At 46.3% G+C, this 19,650-nt stretch overlaps 1 protein-coding gene and 1 non-coding gene across 7 annotated transcripts; one reads left to right on the forward strand and one right to left on the reverse strand.

Moving 5' to 3' along the window:
- The first annotated feature begins 1,306 nt into the window (after nucleotides 1–1,306).
- Nucleotides 1,307–19,617, forward strand: TIMM17A (translocase of inner mitochondrial membrane 17A). Of its 6 annotated transcripts, none has more exons than XM_049695872.1 (6): nucleotides 1,307–1,394; nucleotides 4,709–4,808; nucleotides 4,942–5,005; nucleotides 9,086–9,214; nucleotides 9,915–10,052; nucleotides 19,295–19,617. In XM_049695872.1, exons 1-6 carry the CDS (start codon nucleotides 1,369–1,371, stop codon nucleotides 19,366–19,368), a joined length of 531 nt encoding a protein of 176 aa, XP_049551829.1. In that variant the 5' UTR covers nucleotides 1,307–1,368; the 3' UTR covers nucleotides 19,369–19,617. The 6 variants fall into 6 exon arrangements, with proteins under 6 accessions (XP_049551829.1, XP_049551838.1, XP_033271816.1 ...); XM_049695881.1 differs by having other exon boundaries at nucleotides 9,942–10,052; nucleotides 19,295–19,608; XM_033415925.2 differs by lacking the exon at nucleotides 19,295–19,617 and adding an exon at nucleotides 12,178–16,089.
- On the reverse strand, nucleotides 7,975–8,047 carry TRNAW-CCA (transfer RNA tryptophan (anticodon CCA)). The gene has a single exon. It is a non-coding gene; the product is annotated as a tRNA-Trp (tRNA).
- Nucleotides 19,618–19,650: the final 33 nt, after the last annotated feature.

Below are 19,650 nucleotides of genomic sequence, written 5' to 3' on the forward strand. Positions count from 1 at the left end.
CTGACTCAGCTTTGCAAACTCAGCAGCTTGGTATGATCACCGTTCCTGGTGACTACTTTGATTCAAGGGAACCAACCTCACAAGAGGTGAATGCATAAACCAATATAAACGTCGAGTGGACAGGAATAGTTATGAGCATTCTCTCTTAAAGGAAAATCCATTCAGAAACCAAGTAACAATCAGAAGACTGCATAATGAATATGGAACAGGAGCTAAGGGATATTTCCTCTGGGTCCTGGTGAGACCAGAACCTCATGAGAACGCAAATCTCTAGTTACTGAAATACTTCTGCCCGCTAGGACCCTTGCTGCCTGGTGACTCTTTCCAGGTCCCTGGTTGCCCGTCTCCCACATTCTCTTCAGGCTGTCAATTAATTAGATTGAAGCGTTCTTAATCACAGTCACATTCCAAATAAGCCCTCTTGGACTTAGGCATCCAAATCACAGGACTGGTTTGAACTGTTCTTTTCAGTATGAGACACATTTTACTGACAGTCTTCATTTGGTTCTACGGAGGGTTCAGTTTATTTGCTCACCTTATTTCCAAGATTTTGGAGGGAACGTCACTCTTCCTTGCAGTTTCCTATTATTTATTACACTCACTTTCCCAGGAAAAAAATATATACAAGTTTTAAAGTCAACCTCAAGAGTGCAGGGTGGGGAAGAGGTCCGGTAGCAGCTGTCACATGACAGGTTTTGCCGGCTACAAGCTCAAAGGGCCCGGGGTCCCCAGCCTTTTGCTACCTCTTCTCTGAGCTAAACACCCCTCACGTCTCCCGGTGATCATTTGGAGTGCGGTCTGAAAGAGGCTTCGTTGTCGCTGTCCCTCACGTCGAGGGCCCCCACGGGACACGAAGCTCCAGATGTTCACAAACATTTATGGAACATCCACTACAGTCCGGCCCCGAGACTCTAAAGGACTCGGGCACTGCCCGCCCTAAAGAAGCTCCGGGTAGTCGGTGGGGCTTCACCAACTCTGACGAAGTAGGCAGCATTTAATCCACACTTGACAGCCAGGTACTAGAACAAAGAAACGTGTTCGGGAGTTCTGGGAACCCTAGCTGAGCAACACCAGGTTTGTCTTCGGCCACGCCCCGCGGCTTCCGTGACGGGTACCTCTCTGCACCTGGGCGCCCCGGGCGCCCCGCCCCCGCCCCCGCCCCCGCCCTGCCCCGCCCCCGCCCGGAGCCTTGCCTTCCGCCCGGAGCCCCGCCTTCCGCCCCGCAGCCCTATTCCCGGCTCCCATTGGCTGCGGAATGAGGCGGCAAGGCAATCCCCGCACAGTTTAACGCCCTCCGCCTGGGATCACTTCCGCCGCCGGGCCAGGCCCCGCCCCGCTCGCCCGGCATCGCGGAGCGGCGGAATCAAGATGGAGGAGTATGCGCGCGAGCCTTGGTAAGCCAGCCGGCTGCCCGCCGCCTGCCCCTCTGCCACTGCCCAGCCCCCGGAGCGAGGCCGCTCTCAGCCGCGGGCTCGGCGGCGCCGGGGGCCGTGGGCACCCGGGCGTGAGCAGCCGGCTAGTCAGCGGGGGCCGCGGGGCCGCGCCGGGTGACCTTGCGGCAATTCGAGGGCGCCCCGGCTCGGCTGTGTGGCCCCGGCCCCTGCCCGGCCCGCGGGTCGGGAGCAGCCCCTCTGCCCGCCGGCGACCTTGGGCTCGTCCTTGCGCTCGGGCGGCTCGACCTGCGTGGGGAGGGGGCGGTGCCCGGGAAGGGTCCGCGTGGGCGCGGCGGCCGCGGTCCGGGCTGGGGTTTCCCCGTGGGGGAGGGGCGGCGCGGTCGGGAAAACGGGGAGAGTAGCGTGTGTGAAAAGCCGGCGACGGGGGTCCGTTCATTCGGCATTTAGCGGGGGGGTGGGGTGGTGGTGGTCTGTGCCCCGCGCTCGGTCGGTCCCAGGAATGAAAGCACAGAGGATCAGGCACGCACACAGTTGAAGGCTTCGGAGGTCATGAGTGAAAAATCACATCTTGTTTTTTGGGTTAACCACCTGTGTTTTTTGTAAGAGCGAGAACCAAGGTGTTCTCCAGCTGTGTGTAAGGGCCCAGGGCTTTACATTCTGACCTTCCAGCATTAGCCATGTTGCCTGCTTTGTGCATTTTTTCCTCCCTGAAATAAGATACAGAGTATGTTTCAGCGCCCCCCAGCTCTTTAAATTTATCTTGTCCAAAGGTAGTGGTCCCCCTTCCTGGGTTGTGCTCAGGTATGCAGGACTCAGCATGCTGTACACTGCTGTTGTCACCTGCTCTTGGGTATGATATCGTGAAACAGGTTGGCATGAGGGGAAAATACTTGACTTTCTTGGGTTAAAGATGTTACAGGAATCATAAATTTTCATCTACTACTAAATTAGGTGGCCCCTTTGCTTTCTCAGTACATATGTCCTGAAGCAGTACAGTCAGTTGTCTGGTTGGTTTTATACTCAAAACTGCTTTGATCTTCTGGACTACCCTGTTTTCGTGAAGTCATCCGAGCTCCAACTATAAGCGTCTTGCTCCTTCCTCTGCACCTGCCCCAACACCATAGGCAGCCTGCATTCTTTCAAACCTTCCACCTTTCATTTCCTGTTGTCAGGATCTTACCTGGCATCCTTAATGCCTTTTACAGTAGTTTCCTAATTGCTTTCCTTCTTTTCAGTCCTTTTTAATACATCATAGGTACTTAATCGTCTTAAATACTTTTTAATCATGTGTTTTGTTTTCAGAAGCCCTAGTCTATAGGATATAGTGGAAAGAATTTGGTGCCTTTGGCGTACTAGATTTTGTATTTCAATTGGTTCTACCAGTTATTACCTATATGACCTTGGGCAAGGTACTTAATCTGAGCTTCTGTTCATGTATAAAATGCAGAGGAGACAGGGATACTCTTCTGCAAAGTTAAAAGATTAGGGAGTCTATAAGAAAATAAGCTAGCTTTCTTGAAAATCAGGTTATTTGCACTATAAGGCACCTAAAACATAGTTGATACTTAGTAAATGATAACTTTAATCTTGTGGTTAGTTATTGGTTCCCTGTTGCCCTGTATTTGTCTGGCATTTACATTAGAGTCTGGCTTCAACCTTCCTTTTGTGTATCCTTCACTTCCCTGCAGGAACCTTGATTTAACCAGACTTAGTTCAGAGACTGTTTGCATCCTGCCGTTGTTTTGGACGTCCTCTCTTGCAATCCTGCGGCTGCTCTCTGATCTGAATCCTGCTGTTCTTTACTGATTTTTTAAATACTCATTTTCATTCTAACTGATTATAGGATCATTTAGGATCGATCGTTTAGAGTTAGTGACTCTCCTTTGTCTTTCCTTTTTACTTTTTTTTTTGGTCGCAGCACGCAGCTTGTGGGATCTTAGTTCCCCAACCATGGATCGAACCTGGGCCCCGGCAGTGAAAGCACCGAGTCTTAACCACTGGACCACCAGGGAATTCCCTGTCTCTTTACTTCTATTAATGTTTCTGCCATTTTGAAGAAATTTTCCTAATCCTTTTTAGTCTCTCAGAGCACTGCTTCTCAAACTCTTAAAGTGAAATCAGGTCACCCGTGGATTGTGCTAAGCTGTGGACTCTGATTTAGCAGGTCCTGAGTGGGACCTCCCCAGAGCCTGCATTTGTAACGAGTTCCCAGCCCCGAAGCCTCAGGCTGACAGTTGGAACATCTGCCGCATGAGATCGTCATTCTGTACAAACTCCTGATTTGTGTTAGACTTGGAAAGGACAAGGTGTTTCGTATTTCTGTCTGGCAAAGTGAGAAATTACTTATTATTCAGATTCTTCAGCAGCAACGATGCGCTGAACTCACACAGTTACTTGAGCAGTTGGATTGCGCATAGGGTCGTTACAGCATTTTACCCTTGAGGCTGGAAAAGACATTTATGAATTGAATTATTCACAGACTTGTTTTTTTTTTTTCTTCTTTTGGCCATGCCGCGAGGCTTGCGGGATCTTAGTTCCCCAACCAAGGATCGAACCCGGGCCACCACAAGTGAAAGTGCTGAGTCCTAACCGCTGGACTGCCAGGGAATTCCCATTCGCAGACTTTTTAAGAAGCCAGATTCCTAGAAGAGTGGTTCTATTCTACTGATCAGATTACTCATGTCGTTGTGCTGCGTGAGTTAGGGTGCTGCATTTGGAAGCCGGGTTTACGCATTTAACCTCTAATTATCAGATGTTAGAGGTTACTAATGTGTTAAGTGGATCTGATACAAACTTAAGTTCCAAATGCTAACTTGGACTCAGTAAACCCAAAAAGAAGTTTTAAAATTTAAATAATGTGTCTTCTTCTGTGCGTGTTGAAATTTTATTCTTTGGGTCTCAGCTTTAAATTTTGCTGCAGCTGGAGAGCTTTCCTTGGTCCCCCAGGCGACTGGGTCACCGTTGACTATAGTGTAATTTCCTAATGCGTGTTTTTTCACGCATTGTTTTCACGGTGCCTTAGAATAGATGCACTAGTAGTTGAGCAAATGAATAAAGTGCTGTGAACAGTAGGGAGTTGAAGCCATTCAACTACAAGTTCATTCCCTGTAGCTTAGAAGACTTGGGCTGAATAGATGTGGATCTGTTTAGAATCCTTAATCTTTGTCTGTATTTTATGGGCCAGATGTTACTGGTTGCAGTGAGCCCTGCCCTGGAATCTGTTGTATATCCCTTATTAACAAAGAGGGTTTTATGGTTTATAAATGAGAAATATGCTCATCTTTTTTCTTTTTTTCTCTCTTTCCTGTTCTTAGCCCCTGGCGCATTGTGGACGACTGTGGTGGGGCCTTTACGATGGGAACCATAGGTGGTGGGATCTTTCAAGCAATCAAAGGTTTTCGCAATTCTCCGGTGGTAAGTGGGTGAATGGTCTCATATCATCATTACTTGAGACCCGTTTGCTAATGTCACTTGGGCCCCATCAGTGGGTTGGAAATGTGTTATACCCCTAATGTATTTTTGGTTGCTTCCTTTTGTTTCCTTATAGGGAGTAAACCACAGACTACGAGGGAGTCTGACAGCTGTTAGAACCAGGGCTCCACAGTTGGGAGGTAAGCAGAATGTTTCCATTTGTACTTCAGATGATTTTTTTCCTATTTTTTTGAAGATGAAATTCTGTTTTTTTTTCTTCTTTTTTAGATTATACCAGTTAGTGATTTTAGTTTGGTCTAAATAACAGCTTGTCACAAGTTAGTATCTATGCGAATTCTTGATTTATGATTTATTTGGAAAGTTAACTTGAATTGTTGCATCCATTTGAAACTCTGTCCTTCAGAAGCTCAGTGCGGTTTTGTTTCTGTTGGTTTCATTTGATTTTCTCCCGTTATCCAGACAGTGTGTCCACAGCTCAGGTTTGTGAGGGTCAGGAGTGATAGCTTCTGGGTTAGCATGAAACTGAAGAGGATGTGAACAGAAGGGTTAGGGTGTGTGAGAGGGACTGATGGAACTCATGGGGCTCCCTCCAGGTTTAGCTTTGGACATTGTGCCGAGGTCAGTGCAGAGGTGGAGAACGATTATGTCCATCACACTCTTTAAGCTTGGTAATTAATTCAGAAGCTGGGAGAAGAGAGAATAAGAAATCTGGGAGCTTATATTTGCTTGCAAAGATACAGTCAGGCTGAAGAGACCACATATAACACGTGAAATGGACTTAGCACTTTCAGTCGTTCCTTAGTGATTTTGTGCATCAGAAGAAGTAATCTTCTCTTTGTTTTTATAGCATTTGTTTTCTTTAGAAGATAGTAGCCAATGTCTGTTGTTTATTCAGTGCCTGCCATGTGCCAGGCACTCCAGGTGTTTCACAGGATTATTTTATTTAGTCCTCACAGCAACATAGGAGGTGAGTACTATTATCTCCATTTTCCAGATGAGGAAATTGAGGCTCCGAGGGTTGAAGTGATGGTGTATCTGTTTCCTGTTTTTCTCCCTGTAATAATTGTACACCCTGGAAAGTAAACAGTGACTAATTTTCCTTTGTTTTAATGGTTACCGTGTTGTTTAAGAGTGATAAGTAGTAAAAAAAAAAAAAGAAAAGAAAAGTACACACCAAACCCTGAACCTTCGATAAATGCAGAAGTCATACAGGTTTACCAGGTTTCTTGAGAGGCTGCTTCTATCACATGCATTTTCAGTGAATAAAAAAACAATCAGGTAACTGTCACAGTCAAGAAGAGCCTAAGGAGATAAGACTACTAAATGTTATGAGGTGTCCTGGAACAGAACAAGGCCATAAAAACTAAGGAAATCTGAATTAAGTATGGACGTCAGTTAATAATGTGTCAATATTGGGTTGCTGTGACAAGTGCACGGTGCTGATGTTAGATGCTGGGGACACTGGATGTGGGGTATGTGGGAACTGTACCATCTTCACAGCTTTGCTGTGACTCTGAAACTAGTCTAAGAATAAAGGTTTGGTTAAAAAACAATCAGGGTGAAATAGAGGAAGAGTATGTTGTGGTGTGAGTGAATTGGAGTCAGGCTTTTTAAGGAAACTACTGAGGAATCTTCATGGAGTCTTGAATTTTAAAAGTACTGGGATGGGCTTCCCTGGTGGCGCAGTGGTTGAGAGTCCGCCTGCCGGTGCGGGGGACGCAGGTTCGTGCCCCGGTCCGGGAAGATGCCACATGCCGCGGAGCGGCTGGGCCCGTGAGCCATGGCCGCTGAGCCTGCGCGTCCGGAGCCTGTGCCCCGCAGTGGGAGAGGCCACGGCAGTGAGAGGCCCGTGTACCGCAAAAAAAAAAAAAAAAAAAAAGCACTGGGATGGCACTTGCAGTTTAATTGAGTGGGCGTTTACTGAGCTCTTCCAGTTAAGCTCCTGGGAAAAGGCAGTGTGGGAAAGTCACAGTTGTGTCCTGAAAGGTCTTGTATTTTCATAGCAGAAATAAGACGTGCTTTTGACGTGTCCCCATTATGCTTCCAGCCCTTCCTTGCATTTTGGAACAAGATGTTCCAGGCTCATCTTGTACTTTCCCTGCCTGAGTGTAGAGTCATCCGTCCCCAGGGAGCCCTGCTTCCTTCTAGTTAAGAATGGTACTTAGAAGCCAAAGTCTGGGCACTAAGTGTATCATTGCTGTGGGGCATTGCTGTTCCCAGGCCTTCTTAGGAATGTACTGTATATCTATGAACACACACCACGTACACGTACATACACAAGTTTATATTTGTGTTTCTATGTATCTATATGTATTAGGAATCATGGGTTCACACTGATACCTCTCAGTCCAGTCCAGCCCCACAGGTTCATTCTTCTTTCTCTTTTCATATGAATACTTGGGCTAGGGCACCTCGTAACAGGCCACCCTTCCACGTGGGCACACTGATTCCATGCTTGGGAGTGTCCTTCCTGCGGACGCCTCCTCGCCCTGCTCCGGCTGTAGCTGCCCACACGGGGCCAGCCTTTTGTGTGGACTCAGTCTCCACTCTCATCAGCCACCATAGCTTACTCTGGCAGTCATTCTTGGGGTGGGCAGATATCAGATCCTTGTGAGGGAGTGGGAGAGCCTTGTTTGAGGAATTTGGTGAGATAATTCTAATATACCTGGACATATCTCTCTCCCAGGGCACAGAGCCACTGAGTTAGGACAGACTATTTCATCTGTATGTAGCATGTGGTATTTAGTGTTGGACTGAAAACGAGGAGGCTCATGCATAGTTTATTTTTTTTTTTAAAACATACTTACTTGGCTCCTCCAAGTCTCAGTTGCAGCACGTGGGATGTTCGTTATGGCATGCAGGATCTTTTTAGTTGCGGCATGCGGGATCTTTTTCTTAGCTGCGGCACGCGGGATCTTTGTTGCCGCGTGCTGGATCTTTAGTTGTGTCATGTGGGCTCTTTTAGTTGCTACATGTGGGATCTTTAGTTGTGGCATGCGGGATCTTTAGTTGTGGCATGTGGGATCTTTAGTTGTGGCATGCAGGATCTTTAGTTGTGGCACGTGGGATCTTTTTTTTTGTTGCGGCACACGGGATCTTTGTTGCCGTTATGTGGGATCTTGAGTTGCGGCATGTGTGCGAGATCTAGTTCCCTGACCAGGGATCGAACCTGGGCCCCCTGCATTGGGAGCATGGAGTCTTAACCACTGGACCACCAGGGAAGTCCCTCGTGCATACTTTAACTGGTTGTGTCTGCTGGATTTAACTCACAGGGTGAGCTCTGGGGAAGGGTGCTGGTGATGGTCTGGTTCAGGCAGTTGGCGGAACCCAGGTTATTGTCCTTATTGACACACCCCTGCTTCTGTGAGGTTTCAGAGGGTGAAGGATAACCTGACAAGGGCTCCTCAGTGCAGTTTTTCTTTCTTTAATCTTAATAAAAGAACTCTTCATAGAGTGTAAGTCATGTGTATTCATTTTAGAAGATTTGGAAAATAAAAGCACAAAGCAGTGAAATCGTCTTGTTATCATCTGTCACCCAGAGATGCTGACAATTAAAATCTTGGTGTTGCCTTTCTGTGTTTTGTGTGTACTTATACACGTGTACGTGTGGGTGTTTGTTTTTTATTTCACAGAATAGTCACTGTGTTTAGGAAGAGTTTAAAGTGCAAAGTAATCTGATTTACGGTTGCTTTTAGTTTCATGCTTGAGGAATGAAGGATAGAAATGAGAGAGGAAAGGTAATTCCCATTCCCTCGAGGTTCCATAATTCAAACTGTTTGTATCACCCTTTTGCCCTTTATGTGTATTGGCTTACGCCTGTAGTACATCCCAGAATAGCCCGGTTTCTTTTGTTTTCACATCGGTGATTTTCGTAGAGCAGGTGCTCAGTGGCACTGACTGAAGAAAAGAAAAATAGAGGTAAGGTGATGAAAAGAAGGAAGGAGGACACTTCTTAAACAGATACACACTCTTCTGAAAGGGAGTTTGAATGGGTTTAGCCCAACTCTTTTAGGCCTGGCTTATTTCTTTTAGGCCTTGGGCCGTTGCTGATTTCCCTGCTGATGTAATACAAACCAAGCTTTATTAAAAAGATAAGTATTCTGACTCCTGTTCGGTGCTTATTCAAACTTGCTTGCATGTGTGTGTGAGAGTTTCAAGAATATAGTGAGTGTTGTTATTTAAGCTTGTTTCTGACTATTACATTTAAAGGCTAAAATATAAAAAATGAAATTTATTTGTTTTGTTTTTAAATAAAACAGGCAGCTTTGCCGTTTGGGGAGGCCTGTTTTCCATGATTGACTGCAGTATGGTTCAAGTCAGAGGGAAAGAAGACCCCTGGAACTCCATCACGAGTGGTGCCTTAACAGGAGCCATCCTGGCAGCAAGAAGTAAGCAGGCCTAGACACACACATTGAAGCCAGCCCCTGCCTGCGCTTAGGGACATCTGTAATAGACAGACGGAGCACTGTGTAACTTGGTGTAGTGAGTGTATACGGTGATTTGCGGGGAAGAGTAAAAGGATCTCTTAACTTGGAATGTTGAGGACGAGAGAGCCTGGAGCTCTAACCAGTAATCCCCGTGGTTAAGAGCAGTTCAGGTTCTGCTCCTGCCACTTACTAGCTGTGTGATTGGGCAGTTTCTCTCCTCAGCCTCTGGAATTAATCATTGTACCGGTCACACAGCATTGTTATGAGTGAAGAGCTTAGATCCATCTTCTGGGTCTTTGGGACAGAGCAACCTAGGATTCCTTTGGGTGTAGTGGGTGAGCCCAGGAGTCAGCACCCTCTTCTGTGAAGGGCCAGGTAGTAAATGTGTGGGCTTCGTGGGTTGTGAGGGCTTCCGTCACATGTACTCAGCTCTGATGTCATGAGCGCAGCCTAGACAATACGTGAATGAACACGCATGCTGTCCCAATACAACTGTATTTCCACCCGCAGGCCGTGGGCTGGATTTGACCTGTGGGCCATAGTTTGCTGACCCTGGTCTTGGTCAGCGAGAAAGGGGGTTTGGGAACGGGGAGTAGCATGGAGCCCTATGGACAGGTCTTTGCTTTATGGTGTCTTACATTAACCTGGATTTCTGTTAAAGTAATCTCTCTGTTCTCAACGTGCTCAGACGGACCAGTGGCCATGGTTGGGTCAGCTGCGATGGGTGGCATTCTGCTAGCTCTCATCGAAGGAGCTGGTATCTTGTTGACAAGATTTGCCTCTGCCCAGTTTCCCAACGGTGAGTCGTCTTTCTGCCTGACACCACAGCTCAGACGTTTGAAATGGTTTCCCGATGCCTGCTCAGATGTGGCAGTTTGACATCTCTGCATCACACGTGAATACGCCGTGCTTCGTGAGGGTTCTGGCTCTGCACGGGTGTGGGTGCAGTTAGTTGTGTTTCATCTCAGTAACAGAATGCTTTTGGCTGATGACTTGCTGTCGGTCTTTCCTTAGAGTTCTTAGGTTTTATCAGTGCTCACTTGCTCATTCTAAGAAATTGCCGATCATTTCAGCGGTGCGGGAAGAAGGGTCCCTGCAGACGTGGAACAACGATGGCCGTCAGTCGCCAGCTTTTCACTGCCTGTGTGTGGGGCACTGCTCTAGCTGCCGGGGGCAGTGGGAGCGTCAGGCTGACACGCTCACAGATAAATGAGGTCATCTGGTTGTGCTGCTTCCTTGAAGAAGGTGAAGTAGCAGGAGAAGGTGAACCGTGGTTGGGGCTCACTTAGGGCCGGAAGTAGGGTTCTTCTGAGACGTTGGTGATGTAATGCGTTGCTCCTGTTGCTCCTGCCTGGTGCAGGGAAGGTGAGATGCTGGGCGGTTAGTGGTCCACAGGTGGTCACGATGTGGCCAGGGAATGTCTGCTCTGCGGCTAGCGTGTGCAGATGCTTGTAACTTAGAAAACTTGAGCTGTCTAAATGGGACTGTTCCTTGGCATTGGAAGGGAGCAGAAAGACACCGAGGGTCGTCATGGGGAAGAGCTGACCCGGCGTTTGGGGAAGGAAATACGCAGAACGGTGTGACTGGTTGGAAGTTAGTTTTGGAGCTTGGAAAGGATTCGGCATAGAGTGAGGGACAGGTGACAGCTCCTGATTCGATTTGATTCCCTGAGGCACCAGGCGAGGGATTCGGTGTCTTTTGGGCGCGGTTCTGAGGCCTGCTCCCTGTGGCCAGTGGGTGACCCGGGTGGCTCCTGGGCCCTCGGTCCTTGCCTCTGCTTTCAATCATTATTTCTCACTGAATACTCTGTTGTGATGGCCACTTTCTTATTTTGCTTTTTAGTTTGGCACTTTAGTGTGAAAGACTTCACATAAGACGTGAGAAAAGTTCCATGTTTGCAGAAATTCAGAAACGGATAGAACAATACCTCGGTCACACTGTCTTGTAGGATTTAGCCTTGTTTGCTGGGGTTTCGGCTTCTTTCCTCGGAAGGAGTTCTCTAAAAGAAGTGCTTTTTATTTTAGACAGGAGGAGTGTTTCCGAAAGGCTATGTGGGGGCAAAAATCTTTGAAAAGCTAATCATATTTTTCCAGTTAACTTACATGAAAGAGTTCTTAAAACAGAAAGATGAGATAAAACTGTATCGAAATGGTAACAGTGGTTATTTTTGGTTTATCTTTTTCACCCAGTGTCTTCTCCAGCTTTCTGTAATGAACAGATATTTTTAGAATATAAAAAAAAATTCACTGGAGTAAAGTATTGGAAAGAAAGCCCTCTTTACTACTGTCCTCTTTCTCTCTTCCTTCCAGATATTTTTTAGTCTGCCTCAGTATCCCTGAAGAAAAGAGGAGTGATTATTCCCATTGAAGTCTTTTTTTTAAACAGCCACATTTTTTCTTAGGTCACAGGCCGTCCCATCCTTTGAAAGCAAATACTACAACACTTAGTTCTGCGCAAGCTAGGGGATGGCGGTGTCTTCCCATTTCAGGACCCATTCCTTACCTAGTTGTATAAATTGTATTACTGAGTTCTCTTGAAACGTGACTAAGGTACTTAAACTTTGTGAAAATAATTTTAAATAGCTACTGACAAATACATCAGGAGGTGTGAGAGATTCGTCCAGTCCTGATACGGCAGCTTGTTCAGCAGTTGCATTAAAACTGGCGTGTTGTTTCTTGCTGTAACTACTCCATGTGACTTCGCTGGCGTAGCATTTGAGAGCTGCTCGTTCTGGAGGAGGGCCGCCAGGCCGCCGGACGTTAGCACACGCTCTCGTGGGAATCGGGCAGCTCGATAAAGAAATTCAGGTTACAGCTCTGATGTAGCACTTTGTTTTCTGAGTTGACTGATTTGCTCTTTACAGAGACTTGTCGCTTTAAATTACATAATATTCAGGTGGTGTTTAAATTCCCTCTTAATTGCAGGTCCTCCGCTTGCTGAAGACCCCTCCCAGTTGCCTTCAGCCCAGCTACCATCCTCACCTTTCGGGGACTACCAGCAATACCAGTAGGGCCTCTCTCCCAGGACTTCTGTAACAGAGTGAGCTGCGGTTCAAGGAAGGATTTCAGAAGATCAAATTCAGTCTGTTTTTAAAACTGTAGGTGGGACAACTATGGCCAAATAGGCTGTGAAGAGACATTTAGCACATTTTTCTATTTAAAGGAACGTGGGGGGGGCGGGGGAGGGTCTTAAAAGATAATACATTTATTTATTCACACTTGGATTGCGTTTGTGATCAAAATAAATGTCTGAAATCTTTAGAAGGAAAAGCAGTAAGTGCTTGAAGGACCAGTGGCAAACGGCAGTGAAGCATGACCATCATTTCCTCGGGGACCTCTCTGCCCGGTTTTGTTCTGTTAGTCAAACAATAAAAAACGCCAGGAGATTGCTCTTTCTATTACGATAAGTTGCAGAGTTCTACTTTTCATCCTTGAATTCAAATAATGCAGAGTCCGTTGAAAGTTGCACGTGGTACAGTCTCCAGGGATTGGTCCACAGCAAACACTTCCGGGCTGGAGGGCTGCGGGAAAGTGCTTAGCCTTCTCCTTGCGAGTAAAAAACACTCCGCGTCTTGGTTTCGAGGGTGTCGGATACAAAACCCTCTTCACCTCTGAGGCTACTGTGTCTTGATTCTTCGTCATCAGAAAAGCCTCCTTCCGGTACACCCAGTTCCGTATGAGGAGGTTCCTGGAGCGCATAATAGCCCTGGAAAAGTTTGGCGTTTATGGTGTGCTGGCAAGTACAATACATGCTGTTGTTCCTGTGTTGCAAGTCCCCTGAAGCTGATCTTCGTCGAGGGTGTGTTTTGGGGTATGGCCGGGTCTGGAAAATGGATTAGCATTTCGGAATAGGCCATTTTACTGGCTGTGCTGGAGATGCCGTGCGGCCTTACGGGAGGCAGGCTGTTACTCCCCGTTTACCTGCCTCTGTGAAACGGAGAGCAAATCGTGTGGGTGTGGTGAGCACATGCATGTCTTGGCCCAATGCCACGTACATAGTAAGCATTTAACTTACTAATGCTGGTTTGATCTTTCTTTGTGTGGTAAAATATACAGGAAATCATATTTATCATTTTAACCATCTGTAAGTGTACAGTTAGTGGAATTTACATACAGTGTAACAGTCACCATCGTGTATCCCAAAACTTCCTCCTCGTCACCAACAGAAACTCCCCATCCCACCTTCCCCCAGCTCCTGGTAACCGCAGTTCTACTTGCTGTCTCTGAGTTTGCCTATTCTGGGTACCTCGTATAAGTGGAACCGTACGATATTCGTCCTTCTGTGTCGCTCTTATTTCGTGGAGCATCGTGTTTCAAGGTCCATCAGTGGTGTAGCATAAACCAACGCTTCGTGCGATGGCTGAGTAATGTTGCATGGTATGCAGAGATCACATTTTATTTCTCCATTCCTCCATTGATGGACACTTGGGCTGTTCACACCGTGTGACTCTTGTGAATAACGTGGGCATACAAATACCTGTTTGAGTCGCTGCTTTCAGTTCCTTTGGGTGTAGACCTAGGAGTGGCGTTGCTGGATGTGGTAGTTCTATGTTTAACCTTTGGAAGAAGCACCAAACTTTTCCACAGCGCTGTACCATTTGACATTTCCACCAGCAGTGCACGAAGGTTCCCATTTTTCCACATCCTTGCCGACACTTCTATTTTCCTTTAAGTAAAAACATTATAGCCATTCTAGCATGTGTGACTATCTCACTGTGGTTCTGATTTGCGTTCTCCTGGTGCCGAAGTACTGCGCTTATTGGCCATTTGTGAGTATTTGGGATTTGTCTTTCAGTCTGTAGCTCTTTTGACTTCCAGGAGTAAATGTAAGGAGATGTTATCAGAACAGTTCAAAGCTGAGGGCATGTTGAATCGCAGATAAAATGCTTTACATTTCTTAAGGTCTCCTAAACTTCCTCTTAAATGGCTTATTGGTTTGGAAAGTAAGTTCCTTTCTTGGGAATTCGGAGTCTGTGGCGGGTGTGTGTATGTGATGCTGGCGTGTTTTTGCCATTTTATTGGTTAACTCAGCATATCTGAAGCAATCCTTGGTTACAGATGAATTTTCTGGAACGAGGGGTGGGGGGGGAAGAGAAGAAGCTTGAAAAAGATGGAAAGCCAGTTCTTTTTGAAGAACTTGACATTTAGTTCCACAATATGTGGGACGGCAGGTAGAAACCCCGAAAACCTTTCCGGTTGTTTCCCTGCTTCTTGGCCCTCTCCTCCTTGGTGGATGCCCCCTTCCTCCGTCCCGCACTTAGGAGAGCTGCTGCTCCCGGGGAAACCCTGGCTGCCCACCTACCTGCTGGGGCTTGGCCTGAGCGGAGTGGCTCCGTCTCCGTGATGTGTCTAGCGTGGAGATGGGGGGCTGGTGAGGAGAGGGAAAGGGGAAAGCAAACTTCATGCCTCTGATTTTCTACTGGAAGCCTCGTGCCATCTGCGTTTCCGGTCACAGATGTTTCATAACCGCCCAAGAACGTCCTCGTGTGCTGTGTCCTCTGCCTGTCCCTGTTTGTCCAGCGGGCTGGTTCCTGGTGGTCTGGGGACCAGCTCGAGTGCCCCTGCAGCCTCCCGTCCCCTCTCCGTGTTCTGTTGTCACTGCACAGCAGGAGGAGGTGCTGAGCGGTTTGTTTTGTTTTGTTTTGTTTTCTCTCCCCCACCTTTTCCCCCAACATTTTTTCAATGAAAATATCAAAACTGTAAAGTTGAGGTTCACAGTGAACATACATATACCCATCACCTAGATTCTATGATTAACTTTACATTACTTTACCATTGTGTACCTGTTCACCTATCACCCGTTTCCTAATAAAATTGAAATTTATGAAGTCCATTGATAAGCTTTATAAGATGTGATTAAAAAAATTTTTTATTGGAGTATAGTTGATTTACAATGTGTTAGTTTCAGGTGTGCAGTAAAATGAATCAGTTATACATTGATTTTTTTTTTAAGTTTAGCAAATAATAGAAACCAGGTAGTTTAGATTCTAATAAATATCTTAAAATACCTATTTTGAGATGTTTAATACATATTCTATAACTAATTTTGGTGTACAAGAACCCAGAATAAAAGGTGAAATCACGAAAATTGTTTTAATTACCAAGATAAATGCAGAAACAAGCAGACAGGAAGGAATTTTTCCCTAGGTCTTTTTCTGGAATAATGGAGTGGTTTCCTCAGTTTCAAGGTTGAAATGCTCATCAGAAAGATCCCATCTGCTTCTCCCTTTTTTCCTTAGTATCTGACACTTTGTGTGAAATTGGCCTGAAATAGTGAATTTCTGAGTCAGGGTTGGAACGCGTGGGTTACAGCTGCATCTGTTGAAAGCCCGTCTGTTTTCTTATATGAAAATGTCTGCAGATTGTGACGGCGTGGTCACAGCTCCACCCGGTGGTGCATTAGTTTCAGAACACAGTACTTTTGCTGCTGGTTTTGCTTTGTACAGTACGCTATCTTTTAGAGCAAAAGTCAACCACCTAAGGCTCAAGGGCCACATTTACCCGGCTGCCTCTTTTTGTAAGGCCTGTGACTGAAGAATGGATTTAAAATTTTTCTAATGGTTGAAAAAAAATCAAAAGAAAAATGTTTCATGGCACATGGAAATGACACGAAATGAAGATCCCGGCGTCCATAAATACAGTTCTGTTGGTGCACAGCCACACCAGGTCTTCACGTTTTATGAGCGACTGCCCTCATACGACACAGCAGAGTTAAGCGGCCGCGTCAGAGACCTCGGGGCACACAACTCCTGAGATGTTTGCCCTTTAGAGAAAAAAAATTGCTGACCTCTGTTTTAGAGCAATTAAAAATAAAAAGATTTATTTTATCTAAACTGATTCCATTTCTAGCACTCCTTCTTTTCTTTGTGTGGACCCAAGTTCCTCTCTGGTATCATAGTCCTGTCTCAAGAGCGTCGTCTAACGTTTCTTATAGGGTAGGATTATATGGGTGGATCCAGATGAATGCCTAGGGATGTAGTGGGTGGCATTACAGGAGAGGAGCTTTTATAAAAAGCTCTCTATGCCCTGAGCTTTTATAGTGGGCAGTAGCATTCCTGCTTTTGCCTCTGAGGGAGACATTACCTTTATTATACTAGATAGTGAGCGTGACTTCCCTTTGCTCCAAAGCAAGACCCTGTCTCTGTCTTGGAAGGGTGTAAGCCAGTTTACCAGCCTTACCACTGTGGACGTTTAGGGCTGGATAATCAGTTGTGGGGACCTGTCCTGTGCAATGTAGGATGTAGGATCTCTGGCCTCTGCCCACTGGATGCCAGCAGCACCTCCTCTCCCAGTTGTAACCACCAAATGTGTCTCTAGATGTTGTCAAATATCTCCTAGTGGGCAAAACCGGCCCTGGTTGAGAACCACTATGATAAGCAGATTCACCCTTTGCTCCAGAGGAAGTCACCATCTGTCTTTCACAGTGGCTCTCTATACAAGCATCCTCGACCAGATGATCCAGAACAAAGGACTCTCAGCGGCTCATTTTTGCAAGATGTGCAGAAGTGCACGTGATCCGTGGAGAATTGGCTCCCAACGTTGGTTTTAACTTAATTGCATTGTGGTTAAAGGAATGTTGTTCTGTGTGCCATCGATTCTTTTATTTGTTGGGAGTTTTTCACGGCCTATCTATGGTTTTGTGTGTTTTCTCTGATTGTTAGGTGCAAAGTTTGGTGTGTGTTGATTAGGTCAAGATTGTGACATTTTTGTACGGATCTTTTATGTCTGTATGACTTTTATCTGTGTGATCTGTTAATTACTGGGAGACGCACGTAAACCTCTCTGTTGGCGGATTTGCCCATTTCCCTTGTAATTCTGTTACCTTCTACTTTCTGTAGTTTGAGGCTGTACTGTTAGGTACATCCCCAGTACGTGAGCTAGAACACTGACGAGTAGTTGACATCTGGGTATTTATGAGCTCTGCTTCCTCCAGCCTGGGGTAAGTACTATCCTGTCCAGCTCATTTCCTTTTTTCCTTGATTTTTAAAAATCATACTACGTATTTTCCCATTTGTTGGCTTGTGAGTTATCTTCATTTTATAGTCCTTAAGTGATTTTCTTTAAAATCTTAAAAAACACATACCTAAGAAAAAAATCTCACATTTATCCCTCTCCCTCTCCTCTTGATAATTCAAGGAGTTTAGAATGCTTCAACTTCAATCACCCCCTCTTCTTATATACATTTAGTCTAATATTTTCATTTTATTCGGATTCCCTCCTGCACACATGATTAATATATATTTATTATTGTTGCTTTATACAGTGTTTAAATTCTCCCACTTGTTTCGCTCACCATTCCCTTTTTCATCTCATTTTCCTTCTTGAAGTAATTCCTTTAGAAGTTCTTTAGCAGGACTCTATTGATGGTGAACACTGAATTCTTGTCATCAGAAAATTTACTTGCCTGCCTTCTTGGATGATAGTCGGGTACAGTTCCAAGTTGACAGGGTTTTTCTCAGTGTTTTGAAGATAATGCCTTCTGGCCTCTCGTGGCTAATGAGAGGTCTGCCCTTGGTCCAATTTCCATTTGTCGTTTTTTTATAAGTAACCTGTCTTTTTTTCTTTGGGTCTTCTTAAGACCTTTATGTCTTGGTCTTCCTCAGTTTAACTAAAACATGTCTAGGTGTAGGTTTGTTTTTATATTTTTCCTTGCAATTTGTTGTAACTTTTAAATCCTTAGAATCACACTTTAATCAGTTCTAGAAGATTTTCAGCCATTATTTCAAAATGTCCAGGATACGTTGCATTCTAAGCATTCAAAAGTGAGGGAAGGAGAAAAGGAAGGAAGGAAGGAGAATGGATGGGATGAGACTGCTCTTATCCCCAGGGAGAAGTTAATGCTGAAAGGAGAAACAGCATAGTTCCACAAATGTTTGACTCTACAGCCAAGGATAAAAGGCCCTCAGGACTTCCTTGGTGGCGCAGTGGTTGAGAATGTGCCTGCCAATGCAGGCGACACGGGTTCCAGCCCTGGTCTGGGAAGATCCCACATGCCGTGGAGCAACTAAGCTCCGCGAGCCACAACTGCTGAAGCCCGCGCCTAGAGCCCGTGCTCCGCAACAAGAGAAGCCACCGCAGTGAGAAGCCCGCGCACGGCAACAAACAGTAGCCCCTGCTCGCCGCAACTAGAGAAAGCACGCGTGCAGCAGTGGAGACCCCACACAGCCAAAAATAAATAATTGATGAAAAAAAAAATAAGGATAAAAGGCCCTCCTCCTCCAGCAACACTTACCTGGAAACATCAGGCCCGGTGTCTCTCCTTGCTTCCCATAGTCCTGTTCTTCCCAGGTCACAGCACAGCACATGGAGTTATCGTGACCTTTGTCCTTGTCTCTAGGTTAAGTTGTGAGCTGGCCCGTGAGCACCACCAGGACAGGGGCGGTGCCAGGCTTGCTTCAGTTGTATCCTCAGCACCCAGCCCAGTGGCTGGTGTATGCAGATGCACAACAAAACCGCACTGCATGAGGGTAGATATATTGAATGACTAGTAAGTACCAAGTACTGTGCTCAGTGCCACGGAAAAGTGGTTTTCCAAAGTTGTTGGATTTCACTAGCCAGTAAGTTAAAAAAAAGAAAACATTGACCTTATATGGAATTAAAAAAATCTACTATAAGCATTTCATGAAATAAAATGTATTTTAACAGTGTAAAACTAGGAAGAACATACTAGGATACTATTTCCTTTTATGAAAAACTCCCTACATTCTCTTAAACTTTCATTTCCTAGCTGATCCATAAAAATCTCAGCGTCGAGTGGCTCCTAGTCACAGAAGGGCTACTGCAACCGCTGGCACAGGAGAGAAACAGCAGGAAGTGTGTGTACCTGGCTCAAAGAGCTGTCCCATTGGGGGGGGGGGGCAAGCGGCACAGCAGACGCCCAGCCTTAAAGGTGCAGTGCCTCTCCCCATCCCTTGGCGGAAGGACAAAGGACTCGCGCGCCCGGAGTCCCGGGAGGACCCCCATCGGCGTGGTATCCCGTGCTGTTTCCGATTGAGCTCTCACAGCTAGCTCGAGAGATGCTATAATTCCTTCTGTTTTACAGGTACACAAGGAGACTCGGAAAGAGTCCCCTTTCCTGGGGGAGGTTTGACACGGCCCAGGATGACACGGCCCTAATAATTGGGCGAGCGTCGAGCTTGCGAACCTCCAACCCGGACCCTTGCAATCGTGCTCAGTGCGGCCTGCCTGGAGGAGTAGGACACGGGAAACCTCAGTAGAGAAGGGACTGGGGAACATCCCAGTGGGATGAATTCGGGCCAAGGTGGATCAAATTGTACCCCCCCACCCCCACCCGCACGCCTGTCGGAAGTCCTGAGACGCCGGTGCAGAGCTGGGAGTGGGGGAAAGTCAAGAAGAGAGGCGTGGCCCGGCCGCGTTCCGGGGCGGGGTCTGCACGGT

The sequence above is a fragment of the Orcinus orca genome, chromosome 1, assembly GCF_937001465.1.
Source record: "Orcinus orca chromosome 1, mOrcOrc1.1, whole genome shotgun sequence".
In the NCBI taxonomy this organism is placed as follows: domain Eukaryota; kingdom Metazoa; phylum Chordata; class Mammalia; order Artiodactyla; family Delphinidae; genus Orcinus; species Orcinus orca.